The sequence below is a fragment of the Siphateles boraxobius genome, unplaced genomic scaffold (genome assembly GCF_051911475.1).
Source record: "Siphateles boraxobius isolate OS27281-9 unplaced genomic scaffold, OSU_SipBor_1 18, whole genome shotgun sequence".
NCBI lineage: Eukaryota > Metazoa > Chordata > Actinopteri > Cypriniformes > Leuciscidae > Siphateles > Siphateles boraxobius.
This window is the reverse complement of record NW_027508788.1, coordinates 11,241,587-11,266,094: the sequence shown is the minus strand read 5'-3', so window position 1 is coordinate 11,266,094 and position 24,508 is coordinate 11,241,587. Positions and strand designations below refer to the sequence as shown.

The 24,508-nt window shown below is 38.6% G+C and overlaps 1 protein-coding gene across 1 annotated transcript in view; it reads right to left on the bottom strand.

Moving 5' to 3' along the window:
* tenm2b (teneurin transmembrane protein 2b) overlaps positions 1-24,508 on the bottom strand; it is a 294,981-nt gene that overhangs the window by 191,791 nt on the left and 78,682 nt on the right. The window contains exon 3 of the mRNA XM_077233547.1: positions 23,352-23,627. Within this exon, the coding sequence (XP_077089662.1) occupies positions 23,352-23,627 (276 nt within the window). The remainder of the gene's footprint in view (positions 1-23,351; positions 23,628-24,508) is intronic.

The following is a 24,508-nucleotide window of genomic DNA, read 5'->3' as shown; positions in this document are numbered from 1 at the left end:
TGAGAGCAGAGAGGGAATATACTCAGACACACATACGCAGATTTTTTGGCAACAATTATATTAACAGCAATAACAAGAAAATTGTGTTTTAAGGACAGCTAATGGGGTGATAGGCGCCAAGCTGCGTTGTCATAGTAACACTTCATTGCTCCCTTCGCCAAGCGTGTTCCTAACCACTTCATTATGACACACAAGTGCCCTGCTCCCGCCAAAATCCCACTTCAAGGGCCCTGCCCTTCGGAGTGAGTAGGGCATAAGGATGCTCACTTCCGATTGGGATTCGCCCACGGTCAAGATAATCTGCTGAAGTTTAAACTGAGCATCAGAATAGGGAAGAACTGTGATTTAAGTGTCTTTGAACATGGAACGGTCGTTGGTGCCAGACGGGCTAGTCTGAGATTTTCAGGTGCAACTATCTCTGCAGAGAACGGTCAGAAAATGAGAAAATATCCAGTGAGCAGCCGATCTGTGGGCAAAAATGCATTGTTGATGCCAGAGGTCAGAGGAGAATGGCCAGACTGGTTCAAGCTGATAGAAATGCAACAATAACTCAAATAACCACTCATTACAGCCGAGGTTTGCAGAAGAGCATCTCTGAACGCACAACCGTCGATCTACAGCAGCAGAAGACACGCCAGGTGCCGCTTCCTGAACAGGAAACTAAGGCAACAATTCACACAGGCTCTACAAAATTGGAAAATTGAAAATGGGAAAAACATTGCCTGGTCTGATGAGTCTCAATTTCTCCTGCGACATTCAGATGGTAGGGTCAGAATTTGGCGTAAACAACATGAAAGCATGGATCCATCCTGCCTTGTATCAATGGTTCAGGCTGGTGGTGGGGGTGTAATTTGTGTGTGTGTGTGTGTGTGTGTGGAGTTGGGGGGGTTCTTGGCACACTTTGGGCCCCTTAGTACCAATTGAGCATTGTTTAAACACCACCTGAGTGTTGTTGCTGACCATGTCCATCCCCTTATGACCACAGTGTATCTTCCTCTGATGCACCTTGTTGAATCTATGCCACACAAATAATTAGGGCAGTTCTGAGGGTAAAAGGGGGTACAAATCTGTACTATAAAGGTGTACCTAAAAAAGTGGCTGGTGAGTGTTTACGTTAATGTAAAAATAAATATATAAATACACAGCAAACACATGAACATAATTGTAACTTACTGAAATAGTAATCACCAAACAGATCTTCATCCTCGTCATCAAAGTATGCTTGTAATGAAAAATGAAATAAGGATAAAAGGATAGCAAATTATAAAAACAACAAATGCAGTGAACACACAAACACACACAAATGATAATTAACTAAAATTAAAAGACCTTGGAAATCAAAGAAATAACGAGAAACAGAAAGCCCAGTTGTTCTTTTTTACTGAACAATCTGACGCTGTGAGATCAATGCATTGCCCATAAAAAGCCTTCGCAAGTCTTGTGTGTTTTTCATGGGGAATGTTAAGGATGTCCATACGGAGGTAACATGCCAAGCATAATGCATTGGATTTATTTCAGTTCAGAGTGTTTCTGTGCAAACAAAGCATGTGTTGACTACGCCAGAAACATAATTTATGCAACAACAACAAAAAAAGATAATTTATGTGTAGACCAAAGCATGTAAGCACATAAATTGTAATTAAAGTGTGCCTATGCATGAGGCAACCTGATGAATGCAACATGCAAACAGAAAAGATCAGCTGTGCATTGCAGCACTGGCACATATTATTTACTCAACCTGTTATACTGTACGACCTGCTATTCATTTTTCTCTCTGTAACTGGTTTTTGACAGAGCCAATTCAATGTTTTAAGTCTTTCCACTTTAATAATCAACAAATGTTGACCTTAATAATCAACATATATTATGAGTTAATGTTATTTCAATCATGACAGCTCTCTAAACAGTTTTAGGATGTTTTGGTGGACTATTTGCTACACACTGCTGCAAAACAAGAATGAACTTGCTACTGCCAATACACACAGACACGCTGCTGTAAGCATGTAAGATATGCTGCTGCTGTATGAATAGGCACATATACATTATACTACTGTACATATACATATACATATAGTACATATACATATACTACTGCCAATACACACAGACACCCTGCTGTAAGCATGTAAGATATGCTGCTGCTGTATGAATAGGCACATATAAATCCCGTAGCTGATCTAGACAGGTGGAGCTGGGGGATTTTAGAAGAACTTGAATGTTTAGATGAATGTTGAAACTGAATATTTAGATGTTTAGCAAGCAATTTCAATTGCAAGCAAATCAGATTGTACCATTTAGTAAATGATGTGATTGCTAGCAGACTGCATGTAAAGGACCATCAGCCTACGCCATCTAGAGTTCCATTGCTGAACTACACAATAAAATCAAACAACAAATCATAAAGGTTCATAACAAAAGTAATAGTTTAGGTTCTTGAAATATGCCTACTTCCAGACTACAGAATATGCAGTACGTCAAAAGAGTATAGGATGTTCAGACACAGTTTCTCTTTCACTACAGACTGAAACGACTCTGGTCTTGGATTTTACACTGGATATTTTGTAACCTATGATTTATTTAATGAGATATTAATTTGTTCTGTAACCTATTATTAGTTAGACCTAGATCAGGATGGTTTAAAACTTTGATGCCAATGACAAGAGACCTCTTCGCAAAATAAAAAGTCATTAATATATTTTAATACATAACACCCATTTATACAGTGTCAGAAAAATGTTAAGTGGGATATTACAACTAAATTAAATGGAAAATATGTATTTTACATTTCATATTTACATTTTATTAACTTTTCACAGACAAACAAACAAAGCATTTTGGGTTTTTTTTATTGTTAAAAACTACAGGGGTCGGACAATGAAACTGAAACACTGGTTTCACTGGTTATACAGAGGTTTCACACCTACATGTGTGGGCTGATGGCCAATCAGAGTCAATATTTATGGTTGGGCTGCAAAGCCAAAACTTTGGTCACTTGTGCCAATGCCAAATGTCGGCACCAATGTTTCATTGGTGCCAACAGTGCAAATCTTGGGCTGTGGACAATGTGAAACATGTATTGTTCTCTGATGAGTCCACCTTCACTGTCTTTCCCACATCCGTGGGAGTTATGGTGTGGAGAAGCCCTAAAGAGGCTTAACACAAGGACTGTCGCTGCCCAGAGTGAAGCACGGGGGTGGATCAGGATCAGTGATGGTTTGGGCTGCAATATCATGGCATTACCTACTGTGCTTGATGGGCACATCACTGCCAAGGACTACCGAACAATTCTGAGGGACCATGTGCACCTAATGGTTTAAACATTGTACCCTGAAGGGGGTGCTGCGGATCAGCATTATAATGCACCAATCCACACAGCAAGACTTGTGACAGAATGGTTTCATGAACATGAAAGCGAAGTTGAACATCTCCCATGGCCTACACAGTCAACAGATCGAAATATTTTTGAGTCACTTTGGGGTATTTTGGAGGAGCAAGTCAGAAAACGTTTCCCTCCACCAGCATCACAAGAGGAATGGCTCAGAATCACTCTGGCCACTGTGAAGGACTTGTATCTGTCATTCATCAAGTATTTGCCGCAAAAGGAGGCCCTACACCATACTAATAAATTATTGTGGTCTAAAACCAGATGTTTCAGTTTTATTGTCCAACCACAGTAGTGCTGTCAATATGCAATTAATATAATTCTTCAACAAAAAAAAAACAGTGCAATATCAATTTTACCAACTTTGGTTAATGTGAATGCTAAAATCATTATGTTTAAAATATTTAATTAATATCTAAAGTGCACACATTAACGTTGACAGCCCTAAATAAACAACAAATCTCCAACAACATTACAGCCCCCAACCTCCAATTTAAAACTAGATCAAATAAAGGAGTCTAGAGATTTTCAAGCCTTGGATTCACTCATTCTTATGAGTAACATAACATCTGTGCTTAGTATTACTTGAACAAAGTATCGTTCATTTCCACATTTTTAGTTGAAAGAAACAAACAGTGCACTTGTAACATTGCAGGCTCAGGAAATGTACTCAGGAGTTAGTATCATCAGCTTCTGCTGCAGTCGTTGAGCATGTGCAGCAAGCTGGAACTAAGAAACTTCACTCAACAAAGCGGATGATCTGAGGTGACAAGAGCGAGAACAGATTAAACCACAGAGCTCTGTACAATGACTCAGATGCGGACGACACCCCTGAACACTGTCCCGCTATTACCACTTCTCATATTGTCAGTTTGTCTTGTGCCAAGGACGAGGGCAGACCCCATTAAGTGGCAAATTGCCGTCTCACGGCTTAATCAGGCGGCATCAGCATTCTTTAGGGAACATATGAAAAGCCATTATGGTCAAATCAATTCTCAATTACCTCTTTGCCGCCGCCATCGACACGTTAAATAAACATTCTGCGCTGTCACAGCTATTTCTCCTTGTGAGGCGACGATGAAATAGCTGCGCACGCGTTATTTGAGAGCCATGCAAATGCTAATGGGTTGTAAACAATCATGAAATAACAGAATGATGTGAAAGTGGGACAGATAAGCATCGGAAGGAACAAGCAGTATTAGGAGATTCATTAGAAATGGTCACAATCTGACCCGAATTGCTGCTTACCGGGCGTTTTTCACGGTGTGCCACGCACAAGCACAGAAACACACGCACATGATGACACAGAGACGCTAACACATGTATACAGGACAACATCCTTTTAGCCACAAGCAGTATTAGCGAAAAGTAGGGCGCTCAAGTTATGTAAACGAATGCGGGAGTTAAAAATTAGCTTTTTTTTCGTGTTATACCTTTGTGTTTTGAATATGAAGAGGACATGTCCTTGTGTTGCAATATACTGTACCAGTGCAATTTTCACTTCATCTTATTTAAAAGTTGATGTGACAAAAATAATGTGACATCTTAAAGGATTTTTTTAATTTGTAAAAATCCTTTAAAAAGAATACATGTGTATTTTGCTTCAGTTTAGAGTCAGGCAAGACAGTAAGAATGAATTTGTTGTTTTGGTGTCTTAAAGGGACAGTTCACCCCAAAGTGAAATTTTTTCCATGATTTCATACTCAAGCCATCCTTGAGTGTGGATGTTACACCTCCCGGTGTAAATGACTATCTTCTTTCAGACAAACACAATCGGAGTTATATTATAAAATATTCTGGCTCTTCCAAGCTTTATAATGGGAGTGAATGGCGGTCCTGATTTTGAAGTCCAAAAAAAGGGCATCTACCAATCATAAAAGGAATCCATACGGTTCCAGGGGGTTGATAAAGGACTTCTGAAGTGAAGCAATGGGTTTTTGTAAGAAAAATATAATTATTTACATACAAGTATTGACGAACTCGGAAGCGCAGAGGATAGAGCAAAACAAAACACCGGTCAAAAAAAGTCTAAAACTATATTTTTAAAAGAGAAATATTGGAGGATTTCGATATAAAAGAAGAGGACCTTGAGTTTGTTGCCCAGCCCTATTTGTTTGAACTGCAAGATGAGTCTATACTCTCACCTAAGCTTACGCTACTCCTACATTGCGTCAGGGGTTACTCTTATGGCGCAAGTCAACTTCATCTGCAGTAAGCTAGTTATTTTAGTTCATAAAGTATTAAATATGCATTTAATTTTTTTTTCAGAAGGCCTTTATTAACCCCCTGTAGTCATAAGGATTACTTTTATGATGGATGGATGCATTTTTTGGACTTCAAAATCAGAAGCGCCATTCACTATCATTATAAACCTTGGAGGAGCCAGGATATTTTTTAATGTAACTCTAATTGTGTTTGACTGGAAGAAAATAGTCATATACACCTGGTTTGAGCGTGAGTAAATCATGTGATAATTTTTGGGTGAACTATCAAATGTTACGCATTTTGTTTAATGCACTTCTGTGCTTGGTTAGGGAAGTTTGTTGCAGATGAACAAATTTAGCATTCTTGACTGTACAGCATCACTCCACATGGTGATCCAGACACCTGAAGCGGCTCTTTAAAATGCTGAAACTGTGCTGAAACTACAATATGCATCTGGATATATGCCTGTTTAAAAAGCACCACCCCATCGTTTGATGAATTACTGCTGCCATAAAAAGTACACAAAATCCTATTTTATACCAACAGTAATTTGGACAGAAAGGAGCCATTGAAAAGAATGGCAACTGATTTCATTTAAGACTCATTTTATTAAAAGGGGTCATGAACTTATTTTTTTATAATGTTTCCTGAGGTGCACTTATTATGTTAGTAGACCAAAAATGGTCATAATTTAGAAATTAAAGGCCATTTTCTACTCTGAATGCTCTGTTGGCAGGGCCGTGTCTGCTGTAGACTTAAATGTAAACGCCCACTGCTGTGATTGGCTAACATCTTTGCATATGAAATTATTATTACACATGTTAGTATTGTACAGTATTACACGTGGAACTCTCTCAAAAACTTTTACTAGATTTTACTATTACAGCTCTCGAGATTAACTAATCATGAAAAGTGTTGATTATAGCATTATATTTAGATCTACTCACGTCGTATGAAAGGTTGCAGCGATAAGCATCGATTTCTACACTCTCACAAATGCTTTCATCATAAGTGACAGTGCAAACACGATGTCATGATGGTGTATCAGTGGTGTATTTTACACTGATGAGAATGACTGAAAGAATCACGTCACCTGATATGGTTGGTAAATATTCTCTGGTTCATTAATCGTGAAAGGATTCATTTATGCACTAAATTTATGGACACGGATTTAAATTCTGTGCTTATCCTGATCATATTAAACATCACAGCAACACGTTGTACTTATTAATTTTAGAAGCCCAGGTTCAGATTCTTAGAATTATTACACCGAAGAAACAAAAACATGTTTCCCCAAAACATACAAACACACTTTCGTACACACACACCAAAAAAAAAAATATATATATATCAGACAGCACACGCAAATTCATCACTGACCTTTCCAAAGAAACACTCCTTCCAATGGGTTTCACCTGTTGTCATGGAAACCAAAGCTCTACAATAAGTCTTTAAAATGTGTAGTTGTCGACATACCTGTTACTAGACATATTTGGATTGGGGTGTTCATTAAAACACTAGCTGTCTTCAGTTGCAGTCCTCACTTCCCTTTTCGATTCAAGAAATAAGGTTGGACATTCAAAGAAAAAAAAAATTCTGCCACCAACATGAAAATGAGCAGAAAATTTGAAAATCCAGATTGCCAAGTTTTCATAATTCTAGACAATCTTCATGCTCTTTATTCTGACACTTTTAATCGTGTGTGTGCCAGAAATGTACTGGACATTAACAGATGATCCTCTTTGCCTAATGAATTCAAACCTAATTTTTTGTTTTAATTGTATGTCTCTACAGTGGACAGACCGTAAAAATAGCAATTTTAACCATTCAGGGTGTGATGTTTTCAACCAAAACAGCATGAGGTTTACATGTCATGTGCTGCTTCCCAATTTGCATTCTATCCATTCTAAATAGTATTTGAAATGAGAAATAGTGTGTCCCAAATCATAGTATGTTAAAATGAGTATATTTCAAAGATACCCAAATGGTCTACTATTTCCAGTTAGGAATGCGCAGTGCAGATCCATACACAGTCTAACGGCTAATATTACCCACAACCCATTGCGCATTGGACAATGATTCGAGTAACTACAAACACAACTAAAACACAACTTACTTTGAGGATTTGTATCCCCAAAGATCCTGTTATTTTATTGTTGATTGACAATTCTCAATTTCCTCTATGTGAGAAGGTACAGAAATTCTGGTTTGCTGCCATGACGGCTGCAAAGAAGTTACTGGTTCAATGATGGAAACCTCCGCATGACCTTTCCATTAAACATTGGCTTCACTCTTTATTGGAGATATTATCCAACTGCGCTGACCAACTGGCCCCGGTCTTCACGCAGATCTTCAATAGGTCATTGGAGCACTGTGAAGTTCCCTGCTGCTTCAAACGCTCCACTATCATTCCTGTCCCCAAAAAACCCAAAATCACTGGACTTAATGACTAGAGACCTGCTGCTCTCACGTCTGTGTTCATGAAGTCGTTTGAAACTGTTGATCGGTTGATCACTGGACCCCTGCTGGATCCCTTTCAGTTTGCTTACAGAGCAAACAGGTCTGTGGATTATGCAGTCAACATGGGACTGCATTATATCCTGCAACATCTCATCAGACCAGGGACTTATGCTAGGATCCTCTTTGTGGACTTCAGTTCGGCCTTCAATACCATCATGCCTGGTCTTCTCACAGCCAAACTGACCCAGCTCTCCATGCCATCCTCGATCTGTCAGTGGATCACCAGCTTCCTGACGGACCGGCAGCAGCGAGTGAGACTGGGGAAACACACATCCAGGACTCTCACCACCAGCACTGCGTTCTCTCCCTACTGCTCTTCTCCCTGTACACTAATGACTGCACTTCTAAAGACCACACTGTCAAGCTCCTGAAATTTGCAGAGGACACCACTGTCATCGGTCTCATCCAAAACGGTGACGAGTCTGAACAGCTGGCTGTCTGATGCAGTTATAACAACCTTGAGCTGAACACGCTCAAAACAGTGGAGATGATCGTGGACTTCAGGAGGAACAGCCCAGCACTCCCCAAACTCACCATCATGAACAGCACTGTGGAAGCAGTGGAGTCTTTCAGGTTCCTGGGCACTATCATCTCTCAGGACCTGAAGTGGGACAATCACATTGACTCCACTGTGAAAAAGGCCCAGCAGAGACTGTACTTCCTTCGCCAGCTGAGGAAGTTCAACCTGCCACAGGAGCTGCTGATTCAGTTCTACTCAGCCGTTATTGAGTCTGTTTTATGCACTTCCATCACTGTCTGGTTTGGTTCAGCTACCAAATCAGACATCAGGAGACTACAACGGACAGTCCGGACTGCGGAGAGGATTATTGGTGCCCCCTGCCATCCCTCCAGGACCTGTACTCTTCCAGACTGAGGAAGAGAGCAGGTAAAATCATCACAGACTCCACTCACCCTGGACACCACCTGTTTGAACTGTTACCGTCAAGACGGAGACTCAGATCACTGGCCACAAGAACATCTCGGCACAGGAACAGTTTCTTCCCACAGGCCATCTCCGTTCTGAACAGTTAACATATCTCCCATGGCATATGCCTGTAAGTGCAATACTCCCACTGTTTAGTGCAATATCTTAAAAAAATTAAGGTGATATTTATATTTATATTTATTCATACTATACAAAAGACTGTAAATATGTTCATTATCTGTAAATGTTTATTCTGACCTAACCCAACTGTGACCATATATTTTTATAGTATTTTCATATTTTTTATAATTTTATTTGTATAATTTGTATTACTATTTGTATTACTATTACTTGTTGTATCTGCATTTGTATATGTGCACTGGAAGCCTCAGTACCAAGGAAAATTCCTTGTGTGTGCAAGCAAACTTGGCAATAAAGCTCTTTCTGATTCTGATTCTGATTATACCTGGAACGGTCATCTGCACGGACCAATCACGCTAACCTTCAAATGCATCATCATGCAAACACACAACTGGCAGATCAACGTGCTACAACATTTCTCTCAGATACGGTAGAAAATTAAATGAAATCGAATGTGGAGGATTTTAACTGTGACAAGATGATTGACAGCTGCAGTTTAAAGGGTGACAGGATGCAAGTAACTAATTGACAGAACGCAATTACGACTAGTGCTGGGTAGTAACTGATTGCATGTAATCCGGATTACATAATCAGATTACAAAAACGGAGTACTTGTAATTAGATTATTTTATGTTTTAAAATACTTGTAATCAGAAAATTGAGAGGCCACAAAGCATCATTTGACCACTGCATTCCATTTACAGAGATCATTTCACTTTTAAGGAGTGTTTTCTCAACATTTCAGCATTGTATATTGAATCAACTCCTGTGGAACACATTAATTACTATTTGAATTGTCAATCTGTAAGTCTATGTAATTGGAAGGCTTTTGTCTTTAAAACACATTTTTATTAAAAGTTGTATTATTTTAATTTTAAATTATTATGATTTATTTAATTATTAGCTTTTCATTAAACTCACAAACCTCCTGCAGTTCCATCATGAACCCCATTCTGGGAAACTCTGACCTAATGCAATGTTTAATGCATGCTGTTGATCAAGAATGGAATAAATTTATATATATATATATATATATATATATATATATATATATATATATATATATATATATATATATATATATATATATTATCATGGGTTTTTTATGGTACAATATTATTCTATTTAATTCAACATGATAAATGAGTTAGGTCAAAAGTAATTTAAAAGTAATCAGAAAGTAGTCAGATCATATTACCTAATGTGTGTAATGTAATGGATTGTTACTAACTACAATTTTTGTCATGTAATTTGGAATCAGTAACCGATTACAATTTGTAAGCACTAAGCAGCACTGATTATGACAAAGTAGTACTGTATGTCCCAAAGCTTGCCTACTATTTTGCTACACACTCTTTTTCTTCATAAAAAGTACATACTTTTAGGGCATAGTATATTCAGTAGGCTATATATTTTTTGTTGCTTAGATCATACAGAAATAATGCAACAGGGAACAATATAAATATAAATGTGCGATATAAACAAAGATTTAAAGTAAATAGAAATCCCTTTGTGATTTAATAATTTATGCATGAATGAAGATTAATCCGCATGCTCATATTATGCAATCATCTTTGACCAAACTTTGTTTTCACATTTCACAGTTGATAATGCTACAACTTCTCATTACACGCGCAATGACTCCCGAGAGCTGAAGTTTGTGTCCTAAGACTCGTTAATGGCCTCAGTACAAGCTGTGTGACAGTTCAGCACAATAACTTAAAAGAGTGTGAACAGCACCACGAGCTAACTGTGGCATTTTAATGAGCGCTCCTTCTCTAATCATTTAGCTGTAATCTGCTAGGGACATGAACCCAGTGTCTGTAAAAGTAACCAAGGCTCAGCAAACAACTGAAGACGGGCAGATCTGAGCAAGGACACTTGGGATAGGGAGCCCGGGAATGGCGGCAGGGCATTTCTCCGTCGCTGGCTAGCAAGAGAGTTGACCCGTGAATGGCAACAAAAGCGAGTGGTAATGAGTGTAAGTGTTGCCTGAAGATGCCGTCTGTATCATATCATCATGCCGCGCTCTTCACGCAAAAGGTGGCTGAACGCGGTGCCTCAGGACTCACTTCTGCAGCTTGTCACCCAGCATTCTCTTGATCAAATACAGCTCTTGTCATCCCTATTAATTAGCTCCCACAGTGGAAATTCATTAGTGGTCTGCGCCCTGCTGGGTTTGGGTTTATTTCAATGTACACAAATACACACACAAATGGAGAAAGTTCTTTTCTCAAACGTGGCGCATTAAAATAACCCACACAGACTTGACGTGGTCTTCAGTCTCGGTAGGGGTGGCGTTTAAGGGAAAGGGATTCAATTTCTGCCCGTGGCACTGAAAGAGAAGTTCAGAACAGAGAAGAAAGAGAAAAACAAAGATCAGTGGGCCGCCACAAGGTTGTTTGAAGACTGCGTGGCTCATAGCAGCGGTGGAAACAATGTGTACGATTCTTCTGAGAACGTCACGCTGCTCCCAGCGTGTGCGCACGCCGACGCTCTGGTGAATGTCTGTCACAGTGGCAACACGCACCGACGCCGCCCACAGGCCAAAATTGCTTCAAGCGAAACTTTTTTTTTTAAATGCACGATGTGACTCAGGTGTCCATTACCTGAACAAAAGAACCCATGTCACCAAGAATGTAAGACGCTGGATTTGGACAACAGGTGGCTACAAAAACGCGTAATTTTGGTGCTTGTGTGCTAATTACAAACACAGCTGCACACAAAGCAGATGCTCGTGTCTGGATGAAGATTATTCATAGAATCAGCCATCTGAGAGGGTGTGGACCATCGAGAAAAGATTTAATTATGGCAGTGAAAGAAGTTTGATTAAGTGGGAAACCGTGTGAATGATGATTCGTTCTTTGAGGAAGGTGAAGATGAGTGCAAAAGACTGAATTCAGCAGTGTTAATGTCTCAAATGCATATGTGATAATCACTGTTGGTCATTCGCAATTGTGTCTATATGGCTTCATTGCTAAATTTCTATTGCATAAATAACTGCCATGCTCTCAAAAACCGTTCTCTGTTTTGGAAACTGTCCACATTGTTCACATTGTCCACGCTCACTTTAAAGAAAGGGCAAAAGCAATGGAGGAGTTGAACTTGTCAAAATTGCTTTTTTCTGTTTTCATTGTCTTCAGGGTTTGAGTCTTTCGCTGCAGTCTCGAGAGGTTTTCGGTGGTGGAGAAATCAACCACCATTTCAAACAAAAAGACTCAAAGTCCCTTCAAAGACACCAAAGATTCTATGAAAAGTCCCTAGGGGTGTATAGCAGCCATCGGCACCGTCCACAAAAGATGGTACAGGACTTGAGACTCTAAAAAAATGAAGTCAAATTTAAGGGTAATAAAAGATTAATTGTCATAAAATCTTCCCCGTCTACTGCAGGAGGTCAGTCTATAATAATGATCTATAAATAGTAATAATAATAATTTATTTCAAATATAATTGTACATATAATAATTATCCTGGGTTCCCATAGGTTCTGTTTTTATGAAATATGCGGTTTTCTTTCATTTAAATTGATCTGCCCGTGGCTCGGCACTATCAAAGTGTTTTAAACTTTACATTTGCCTGTATGCATGAGGTTAAATATTGGCTTTCTAAAATCGTCCTTTTTTTGAATGCAGATAAAACAGAGGTAATGGTTTTTGGCCCCTCTGTTTCTCCGGGAAGTAACAAGATTGATCTTGGATATCTACAACCTTTTGTTTCTTCTTTTGTGATGAATTTGGTTGTGGAGTTTGACAATTCTCTTAAGTTTAATAAACAAATTAACTCTGTGATTGGTTCTAGTTTCTTTTATCTCCGCTTGCTTGCTAAAAATTAAGCCGTTACAATCCGAGAAGTCTCTGGAAGTTGCAATCCATGATTTTTATTACGACTAGGCTGGATTTTTGCAACTCCATCTACTACTATGCCAGTTAATTATAGAATTGAGTTTAAAATCATATTACTTGTCTATGAATTTTTACATAATCAAACGCAGAGCTATATGTCTAACTTACTCCAACCCTATAATCTCTCACGAAGCCTAAGGTCTGAAGATCAAAACTTACTACAAATTCCAAGAACTTGCTTAAAGTGTCGGGGTGACAGAGCTTTTCCTGTGGCTGGTCCCACTTTATGGAACTACATAAGGGCTGCTTCTACTTTATCTGCATTCAAATCAAGTCTTAAAACACATCTCTTTTCGTTGGCTTTTAATACATTGTAATGTCTTATTTTGTTCTTCTCTGTTTCCTTTAGTCTATTATCTTTTGGTCATTTATTTTTTTATTTTAAAGCACTTTGGTCAGCCTTGTTGCTTTCATTAAATGTGCTAAGAAATAAACTGAACTGAATTATAATATATTTTATATATTTAAGTATTTTTATAAATATTTATAATATTGCAACCAAAATTTAGGACACTAACGTTGTAAATTTGGGGTCACTATGAGCTTTTGTTTTGTTTTTATTTTTTGAAGAACTTGATACTTATTCAGCAAATACGCATTCAATTAATTATTTACATTTTACAACAAGGTTTCATTAGTTAACATTAGTTAACTACTTTAGTTAACATGAATTAAGAATGATACTCCCACAGCATTTATGTAAATTAAAGTTAATGTCAACATTTAGTAATACATAATTAAAATCAAAAGTTGTATTTGTTAACATTAGTTAATGTACTGTGAACTAAACTAACAAAGCTGAATTTGTATTAAATTTGTATTTGTATTTGTATTAAAACTGTAACAAATGTTTTGTTCATTGCTAGTTCATAGTTAACACATTAACTAAAGTTAACAAATGAAACATTGTAAAGTGTTACAAATTAATCAAACATGACACTAAAAGTAATTTATAATGTTTCACACTACAATAAACAGCAACTGCTTTCCTGATAATAATAAGAAATGTTTCTTGAGCACCAAATCAGCAGATCAGAAAACAGTTATTTTAAATTGCAATAATATTTCACAATATTTCCGATTTGGTGAGTGTGAGAATCTTCTTTCAAAAATATAAAAAAGTCTTAGCGCCCCAAACTGTTCAATAATATAATATAATATAATATAATATAATATAATATAATATAATATAATATAATATAATATAATATAATATAATATAATAGAGTTCATTGGTTGAATTTCACCAATGTTATTGTGTAAAAACAACCACTAACAACATTTAATGTCATTTAAATTTTTCCAGTTATTTTATATAGTTTTACTTTTTACTTCAAAGAACACAATATTTATTACTTTAAGTCACTGAACACCAATTTAAACCCTATTAGTGCAAACGTCCATTTTCTATGTTAAATTCTCTGACTGTGTGAGAGATAATCAATACCCATGAGTTCCCCTTTTCAACATCATCATCATCATCATCCTGTCCCTCATCCCACAAGCACATGTGAAGGCTCACAATAGGAAGAAGGGAAACAAAACTGGAACACTGCTGGCAATGCATGATGAGACGCACTTGGTGCTTATTGCGTCTCGCCGCAGGAATCATAAATCCCACATTGTGCCTTTCCTTTGCACAACCTGCTTCCATTAATGCATGTGGCGACCTTGATGTCCAGGAATGGAGCAGCAGAGCTGGGCCGGCTTTGAACGATGACTGCCTGTTTTCAGCCCCTCTAGATCTACTTCCCTTTTCTTCACATTTGCTCACCTCAACAAGGAAACCTCGCTTCTTTTTTTGTTAGTACCCCCTGGAGTTTCACATCTCCTCCCTAAACACTTTGTTCCATTTGCCTCCTCTGTTTGGTCTGTTTTTATTTTCTGCTGGCAATAAAAGCCTTTCTGTAGCGTGTAACCTTTAATCTCAACATTTTGGAGAATGTGCAGTTCTGTTACCCAATACTAACCAAAGAGTTTACTTTTTTTTTTCGACCCATCTTTGATATCGCTGACTCATTATGATGATAAAAAAATTAAATTAAAAGAATTATGTTCAATTTCAGAGAACTGATTCTAATAATCCACTTAAAATATGTTAAATATTTTAATAAAATACTCTTCAGCTGCAAAAGCTGAACACCAGTAAATTGAACTGCTTAGCTAGCAGGTTAATTAGCTCTCTCAAAACCATTCAATATATACATGATCAATAATCTGTATCCAAAACATAAATCTAACAATACAATTTACATTTGCATAGAAAATTCACAGGTGAACATCAGTTCCCTATCAGTTGGTCACTCTCGGCATAAGGCGTGACCGACGAATAGGAATCAGCCGGGCTGCAGCGTGGGTTGTCACAGCAACCCAGTGCTTGCTCTGCGCTCTAGGTGTGCGGTCCCCTTGTCTATTCTCCGTTGTGAAAGCCTTGAAGTGAAACCTGTTCGTTGAGTGGTGTTCTTCTCGCTGAGAGGACTCCTGAAGATGTTCGATGGGATTCGTGCTATCCTTCTTGCAGCAAGGGTTCGAGCGAAGGTTGTCTCCCTCCACCCTCAAAGTACATGCTGCCGCTATTTCAGCATATCCCGACCACATAGATGGCAAAATACTAGGAAAGCACGACCTGGTCGTGAGGTTCCTTAGGGGGTCGAGACAGTTAAACCCTCCTTGACCCACCTCCATACCCTCTTGTGACCTTTCCCTGGTGCTCCGAGCACTCCAGGATGCTCCCTTTGAGCCTTTGCAATCAGCTTAATGTAAAGCTTTAAAGCTTTTCTCCATGAAGACTGTGCTGCTGGTTGCACTGGCCTCTATCAAGAGGGTAGGGGAGCTGCAGGCATTCCCGGTCGATGAATAGTGCCTATAGTTTGGGCAGGGTGACAACCATGTTGTACTGAGACCTTCCTTGGACTGAGGCCTGGGTTCCTACCACTCCCTTCAGGGACCAGGTGGTGAACCTGCAAGCGCTGCACCTGGAGGAGGCAGACCCAGCCCTGGCTTTTCTCTGTTCCGTCCGTGCTCTGCGTATGTACGTGGACAGAACTCAAAGTCTCAGGACCTCAGACCAGATCTTTGTCTGTTACGGAGGCCAGCAGAAGGGAAAGGCTTTCTCCAAGCAGAGGATGGCCCACTGGATAGTGGATGCCACCACCTTGGCTTACCAAGCACAAGGCGTGCCCTGCCCGCTCAGGTTGCATGCTCACACCACGAGAGGCGTTGCATCCTCCTGGGCGCTGGCATGTGGCTCCTCACTAACAGATATCTGTAGAGCTGCGGGCTGAGCGACACCTTACACATTCGCTAGATATTATAGCCTACGTGTAGAGCCGGTCTCCTCCCGTGTTCTCACCCTAAACGGGTAGAAGCACTGAGAGGCCCGGCTCTGTCGGCTTGCTACTGTGCACCCTTATTGCTCCAGAGTGAAAAACCTGTTGAGTCCTCCAACACCCTCGGCCCAGACATGGCGGAGCATCCAGTGCCAGACCTTTAACTGTTGAATCCTTGAGAACTGGGTCTAGGCTGGGTCCCATATGTGTGACCCTACGGGGATCCCATATGTGTATTTCTTCCACAGCTGCTCTTAAACGGAAGCCTTGGGCTAAGTCACCGAGTATTTCATATGCAGTACAACCTTCGGGTTAGTCCATATGTATATCGCCACATGACTCCTTCGGGGAAGAATGTGGGTTCCACAGCGTTCTCCTTCCTAACAGAAAGAGCACGCTTTCCCAGTGTTATCCAAAAATCTCACTGTATGGGTTATCACAGAACAACAGTGACAGATATACACTGTGTAAGCCCTCTGCTATCGTCCTTCCAGACAAGAAGGGGCAAGAGGCTCACACAGGACGCTGGATGGGGTCAGCAACTGTGGCACCTTGGTAGGGATTCCTATTCGTCGGTCACGACGTACGTAAAAGAGAGTGACCAACTGATAGGGAACGTCTCGGTAACGTACAGTAGGTACTCAACCAGAATGCCTATTACCGCCGCGACTTGTACCGCGGTGGATTTTGGCAAAATAATCCAGTCTCATTTCAAAGTTGTTCGTGAAATGACCGCCAGGTGGCGCAAATGTGCATTTAGCAAAACAGCCGAAATTGCCGCATTTTGAAACGTAAACGGGGCTAATGTCAATTAACAGCAAGGATGAAATACTACATGGTAATTTCCAAATAATTTCAAAAGCAGTTCTGTTAATAATAATAATAATTCAAAAAAACTTAATGGGGTTTCATATACCGGTAGGCTATGAAAGAGTTTTTAAAAACATGGTTGTAACAAGGTGCGATTTGCCGGTGGGGGTTCCAGTGGCCTTAATACATTCACGGCTTTTCACGTCACAAAGCGTTTTGAACGAAATATTGAAGTTTATAATTAAGTGTTTTGGCACACCACGCTGTGGCGCTACACATTATTCTAAAATCGTTTTTTATTCTGGCATGATGAATTAGAGTTCGACAAACGCGGCGGCGCGTTCACTTTAATTTATTTTTCTCATAACAGCTAAAATAACTTAATAGGCTTTAGCCAACTCCGTAATTTTTGGTCATACAGATAAGATATCATCTTTTAAAACTGTAAAGGTCTACAATAGGCTAACGATAAAATGTTTTCTCGCTCATGTGAGCGAACACACACCGGAGAAACAAACGTTTGGACATTTCACTGAGACTTCATGGCGTAGTGGTAGAACTTCCAGTTCGATCATTTAGATGACACGGGTTCAAATCCCGAACAAACATGGACTATTGTAATTTTTATATTAGCCTATTAATGCATTTATATCCTATTATTAATGCAGAGAGATTTGTCTAGTTCTAAAACTCTGTTACACCATATAGCCTAGTTTTTTGCACCATGCATTTCCATTTTAGACTGGAACAAATAGTAGCCTATCCAACAGAATGACTTTACATCTGTATAATAATACCAATCGTAATTTCAAAAGCAGTTCTGTAAAAAAAAAAAAACCAATATATATATGCATATATATATATATATATATGCCTATATATATAGCCTTTTTTTTGATTCCCTATAGCCTACATAGAGTTTTTAAAAACATGGTTTTAAGCAAAGTGCAATTTGCAGGGGGGGCGGGGATTTCCTTCTGGTCTAAACATCCCTGCTTCTGCTGAATTATTTTAATTCCCCGCCCACCCCCTCCACAGTTATCAATGCTATAGACTACTTCAACCATAGACCATATAAAATATATAAAATAAAGATATGCAACAGGCATGTTTAAATGACAAACAATAAAATCAAAACCAACGTTTCAGTAGGCTACGTTCATGGTTCAAGTTGCCTTAATGCACGGCTTTTCAAAATGTCACAAAGCGTTTTGAGATTATTTTGAATGAAATATTGAAGTTTATAATTAAGTGTTTTGGCACACTACACCGAGTGGGGCTACGCATTGTTCTAAAGTCTGGCTTTATTCTGGCATGTTGAATTAGAGTTCGACAAACGCGGCGGCGCGTTAATTTGGATTTATTATTCTCATAACAGCTAAAATAACTTAATAGGCTTCTCCGTATTTTTTTGGTCATACAGATAGAGTAGAGTAGCCTACATAGTTCAAAACTGTAAACTTTTATTCATATTAGGCGACAAAAGTTTATCTGTCGTCTCTGTCTCAGAGAACTGCGCGTCACAGAAATGAACCGAAAGCCACTTGCCTCAGCTCAGTCACGATAAAATCGACTATGTCTAAAGCCTTTAAATGTCTAAATCTTTTATAAATGTTAAAATATTTTATAAATGTTATCTGATTATGTAATCAATCTGAAACCGAAAGGTACAGAATAGATTATCTACTCAAATATGTTTAGCTATCATGTAAGCGCTTCCCAATGAGGAAAGGACAAGGCAAGGGGGAAAATCTCACTCTAATTAAATATAGGCTAAATCGCCCTGAATTAAGATGTAAAGACAGATCAAATAATTTATTTGTCGAAATGTTGCAATATTGTTTCATTCAAGTTCATAATTAATCTATAAATTTGATTTACTTTAACAGCAGCACCACGAAGCACTGTGGTTCGAGATTTATTTGAATAATAAAAAAAACTTATTGTAATTAAATGAATTATTGAAATGAAATATTTAGTAATAAAGTTTCATGACAGAAATATCACTACATGTAGCTTAAATTATTTAATTTCTTCATTATCAACATTTTAATAGTCTAATGATGTAGCAAGGCCTAGAATAGCGATTTAAGTGTGAATTGCGACTTCTCTTTAACTCAGTCTCAGACTCAGAGCCTGTGGGGGGTTTGGAGGGACAGTGGCTTTATCGTGTGTGCAGGACAAAAGGGGTTAATGTTTCCATCTTTCATATGGAGATGTCAGATAGCCAGCCTGATGAGCAGGCAAAGGCAAAATTCTTTTAAGGATAAATCTCTCGATGTGTCCAAATGTAGGTCCTAGCCTATAGCTTATTACATTATAAATATTGTAGTTTATTTATTGTATTTAAAGTTTTTTCACACAAAATGTCAATTAAAGTGGTCATTCCAGTTGTTTAAAATAGTTTTGTAGAGTTTTAGAATGTTTGAGCAGTGTGTGTGATTGTCAACTGGCATTATCTAAACATTATCTGAACTGTTAACGAACGCGTTCATGCCAAGAGAATGCGAGTGGGCAGCAGATACAGAGCTCTTTAATTCGAGATCAACCTCGTTTTATTGTAAGGTGAATTCAACAAGGCATGATGTGTCTTTCAAGCAACAAAGGCTAAATAATTAGTTATAGTTTTTTTGGAGGGAGGAAGACAAAAACTTGCTAAAAAGGGTTCCAGCGCGAGAGAGAGGCAAAGAAAAACGCATGTTCTTAATTTATGTCGCTTTGGACTATTTTGGTTTTGTAGGCCTACTGTTTTAATAGGGTATCAGTGTCGTCTCAATTTCGTGAATTATTCACAAAACAATAATTTAGCAGATTAAAGACTTGCTTCATCATTTTCATTTTCTGACGCGATCGTGTAGGCTAATCTTCCTTCATCAGTTTCGTTGTGCAGTGGCTCTAGTGGAATGTAGCAAATTTATGTTGTAAAGTGCCATTGATAATTAAACAAAACGCTTGACTTTAAATAAATAAACTCGCTAATAAACAGTTACCTATTTAAGCATCAAGAACGGTAAAACATAAATGAAGTCTGCCCACCGCATGTTGACTACATTGAGATTCGATCTCGGATCGCTTGAAGGTCCGTGAGGCTCGTGTTATTGCGTTGAATACTGAGCTACCGTCTGAACGCTGTAAATTACCGTCTTATGCTCTTCCAAAGCCTCATTGGGCCTAATATGTTTCTATTGCAATGTTTTATGTTGAAATGTTTTCATTATTTATTCAATTTAATTTCAGTATTGTGATTATGAATCCGTTTAACTACAATGTTTCACTTGAATTCATCTGCTACCAGCTTTCAATCTCTCTGAATGAGCCGCGCCGCGACGGCGATTTCGCAATAGATAGAATAAACTGACACTTTTCAAAGTCTGTGAATGTAGCGCCTCTTAGCGGTTAAAGGCAGCAAATACACACCCGATTATTACAGCCGCGGGAGCGGTGGCGGTAAAAGTATTATTCTGGTTGAGTACCAACTGTATGGTAACCCTCGTTCCCTGAAGGAGGGAACGGAGACGTACGTCCCATCACCACATCTGCTGTGACCCGCCGGGGCAGCCAGCTCATCGGCTCGTCTCCTCAGCAAAAAACTGAAGTGCAATCGCACCTGCTGCTCATTATATACCCGCATTGTGTGGCTGAACAGCTGATGCAAATGATTGCACACCAATGTGCATGGGCTCATTTAGTTGCACTCGAAGTGGATTAGCCTCTCTTGCGAGATTCCTATTCATCGGTCACGATGCATTCGACGTAGCACGATCGAGCAAACAGGTCAGTGGATGTTGCTGTCAACATGGGACTGCAATATATCCTGCAACACCTGGACAAACTAGAGACTTATGCAAGGATTCTATTTGTGGACTTTGCCTCAGCCTTCAACACCATCATCCCAGAACTGAAGTTAACCCAGTTCTCTGTTCTAAAGCTCTATTTGTCAGTGGATCACCAGCTTTCTGACAGATAGACAACAGCTAGTGAGACTGGGGAAATTCACATCCAACACCTGCACAATCAACACTGGCGCCCCCCAGGGATGTGTGCTATCCTCACTGCTCTTCTAAAATGGCAATGCCAACAACTGCACTGCCAAAGACCCTTCTGTAAAACTTCTGAAGTGTGAACTACCATCATCAGCCTCATAAACAATGATGACGAGTCTGCATATAGGCAGGAGTTTGAACAGCTGGCTGTCTGGTGCAGTTATAACAACTTGGTGCTGAACACGCTCAAAACAGTGTAGATGACTGTGGACTTTAGAAGAAACACCCGAGCATTACAACCTCTTGCATTAATAACCTTACAAGCAAGTTATTCTGATCATTACACCCGAGCAGTACAACCATCATGGACAGCAATGTTGAAGCACTGGAGTCATTCAGGTTCCTGTGCATCACCAACTCTGAAGTGGGTCAATCATATTTGCTCTATTGCAAAAAAAGGGTCAGCAGAGTCTGCACTTCCTTCGCCAGCTGAAGAAGTTCAAACTGCCACAGGAGCTGCTGATGCACTTCTACTCTGCAGTCATTGAGTCTCAGCTACAAAAATCAGACATCAGAAGTCTACAGAGCACGGTTCGGATAAGAGGATAATTGGTGCTCCCCTACCCACCCTCCAAGAACTGTATCCATCCGGATTGAATATAAGAGCTGGCGAAATCACTCTGGATCCCTCACATCCAGGCCACTTCCTCTTTGAACTGTTGCGGTCTGGTCGGCTCTACAGAGCACTGAGCACTGAGCAACAGAACAGCCAGGCACAGGAAAAGTTTCTTCCCCCAGGAAATCTACCTCATGAACAGGAAAATGTTCACCCCACTGTGCAATGAAAAATATGTGCAATATCACTTAAATTTATTTGACAACCTACCTCTTTTATTTAATTTCCTGTCAATTTTATTCTACTCTGCTATATATACAGTAAAACACCTGTACATACAAATTATTTTTATATTACATATACATATGTGCATCTTATTCATATATCTTTTTTATTTATTTTTTTTATTTTACCATCTGTGTACTGTTGTCTCTGTGTACTTTAGTAAATTACTATCGTATACTGTTTTTATTTCAGTCCATATCTTTACAAAAACAGTTTTCACACACAACCACACAAAGGTTTGGGGTGAATATTACTTTTTAATGTTTTTGAAGTCTCTTCTGCTCACCAAGGCTTCATGCATTTTGTCAAAATACAGTAAAAACAATAATATTGTAAAATATTATTTCGATTAAAAAAATTATTTTTGCAAAAACATTTCTTTTTAGGATCAATGTTGAAAACAGTTGTGCTGCTTAATATATTTTGTGTGAAAACTTCATATTTTTCCCCCCCAAATTCTTTTCTTGAACTGAAAGTTCAAAAGAACAGCACATATTTTCAAACTTTTGTAACATTATAAATGTCTTTACTGTGACTTTTGATCAATTGAATGTGTCCTTGCTGAAAAAACATTAATTTCTTGACCCCAAACTGTGAACGGTAGTTCTGATTAGACTGATAACAGACGTACAATTGTTGCTTCACCAATAGTACATCCATACAGACGTCTCTGAATTCACACACTAATGTCTAGTGCTTGTAATATGAAAAGAAGAAACTACAACTGTGTCAGTTTAACATTCAGCGAAGAGCATTTTATAAATATGACTCGATAATCAGTTAAATGCATAAAGCGGTACTTGTCATTGGCAAGTTAGATGTGCTGGCAATAAAGTCTTGTTATATCAAAGAGAGAATGCCACTTGAGATTGCAGGCATTGAGATGATTCCTCTTTGGTCTGTAAATTGCTTTGATCTCACCAACACAGTGAATACAGTCTTTAGAAAATGCACTGGCGTTACAAATATTGACACCTCAGTGTTGGGAACCATATAAATAGTCCTTATTCAATGTTTCAATATGCTCAATTTCACCTCCCAAAAATTGAAGGCCTTTGGGGAATGAGCTTTGAGAACATTTCATTTAGATGATGTGTCATTGCACCGGCATTCATTGTTGGAACTAATGTCTTACCAAATTACAGATTTTCCACTTAATTTAGATGCACTACTCTTCTGATAAATCTCCAATCATCAGTGTCTTTTCATTTGTCTCTTCATTTGTTTTCAAGAGCTTTTTGTCTCTCACCTACCTGCTTCTTCATCAGTCTTGTGTTCGTTTTCAGAGTCGGTGAGAGTGAGAACCGAGTGGTCAGGACTGGACAAGCAAGAGCTGTGGCGGGACTTGAGGGGCTGCCCGCTCCACAGCTGGACGGCACGCTCAGGGGTCATGACCCCCTCAGGGTCTGAGTCGGCGTCGGATCCGGGGCTCAGAGCGTATCTGTCCTGCAGCAGGCTCATATCGGAACAATATACACTGGATGACGGTGGAGGCTCACACATGCCCAGATCAGCCAATGCGAAGCTCCCTGTAATGAGAATACACTTATTAAATTATAAAAAAGAAGAAAGTGTGTGTGGCTGCAAGGCATCTCTGACTCCTAAACGATCTGGATGACTCTGACTAAGAACTGGCTTTGCTAAATTACATAATGACAACACAATCTTCATTCTAGCAAGTCTTCATTTTAGTGTGTAAATTAATTTAAGCTCTGTATTGTCCCAGTCATCTTCATTCAGTAAAGCAGTGAAAGGAATGAATATAAATTATGTTATGGTGGGATAAAGACTACTGGCTGTTTTTACAGCTATAAGAACAAATGTATCACTATGCTAAGCCTTTCAATTCAAAGTATAGGAAATGTATAACAATAGTCTGGGCAAAAGCAGTGGACCAAATTGCAGATTCATTTAAAAAAAAAAAAGTAAAAGAAAAATGTTACACAATATGAGAAAAGTACACACCCATGTATTCTTAATTATTACCTATTATTTTTCCATATATTATGTCAAAATATATAATACTAAAGTTAACAAATATACATTATTATATTATAAATTTAACAAACGTGTGTGTGTGCGTGTGCGTAAAAAATATTTTAGCTTTTAAATTATATTGTTTTATTTGCATATTTATTTAAACTAACTATTTCATGTATTTAATCTATGCCCTTAGAAGAAAAGTTTTTTAAAATCTTGAAAGTTTCAACGTGTCCAAACTTGTAGTATACTGTATATAAACCAATAGATATACAACAGATATATGAATTCAGTTAATTTACATATGAACTAATGAGGGAAAGACTATGCATTAATGAGATAAACATTAAAAGGACAGGAATATTCGTGAATTAGGAAGATCCACAGATCTGTGCACTACATAAAATCACAGCCATTAATGACTTCAAAA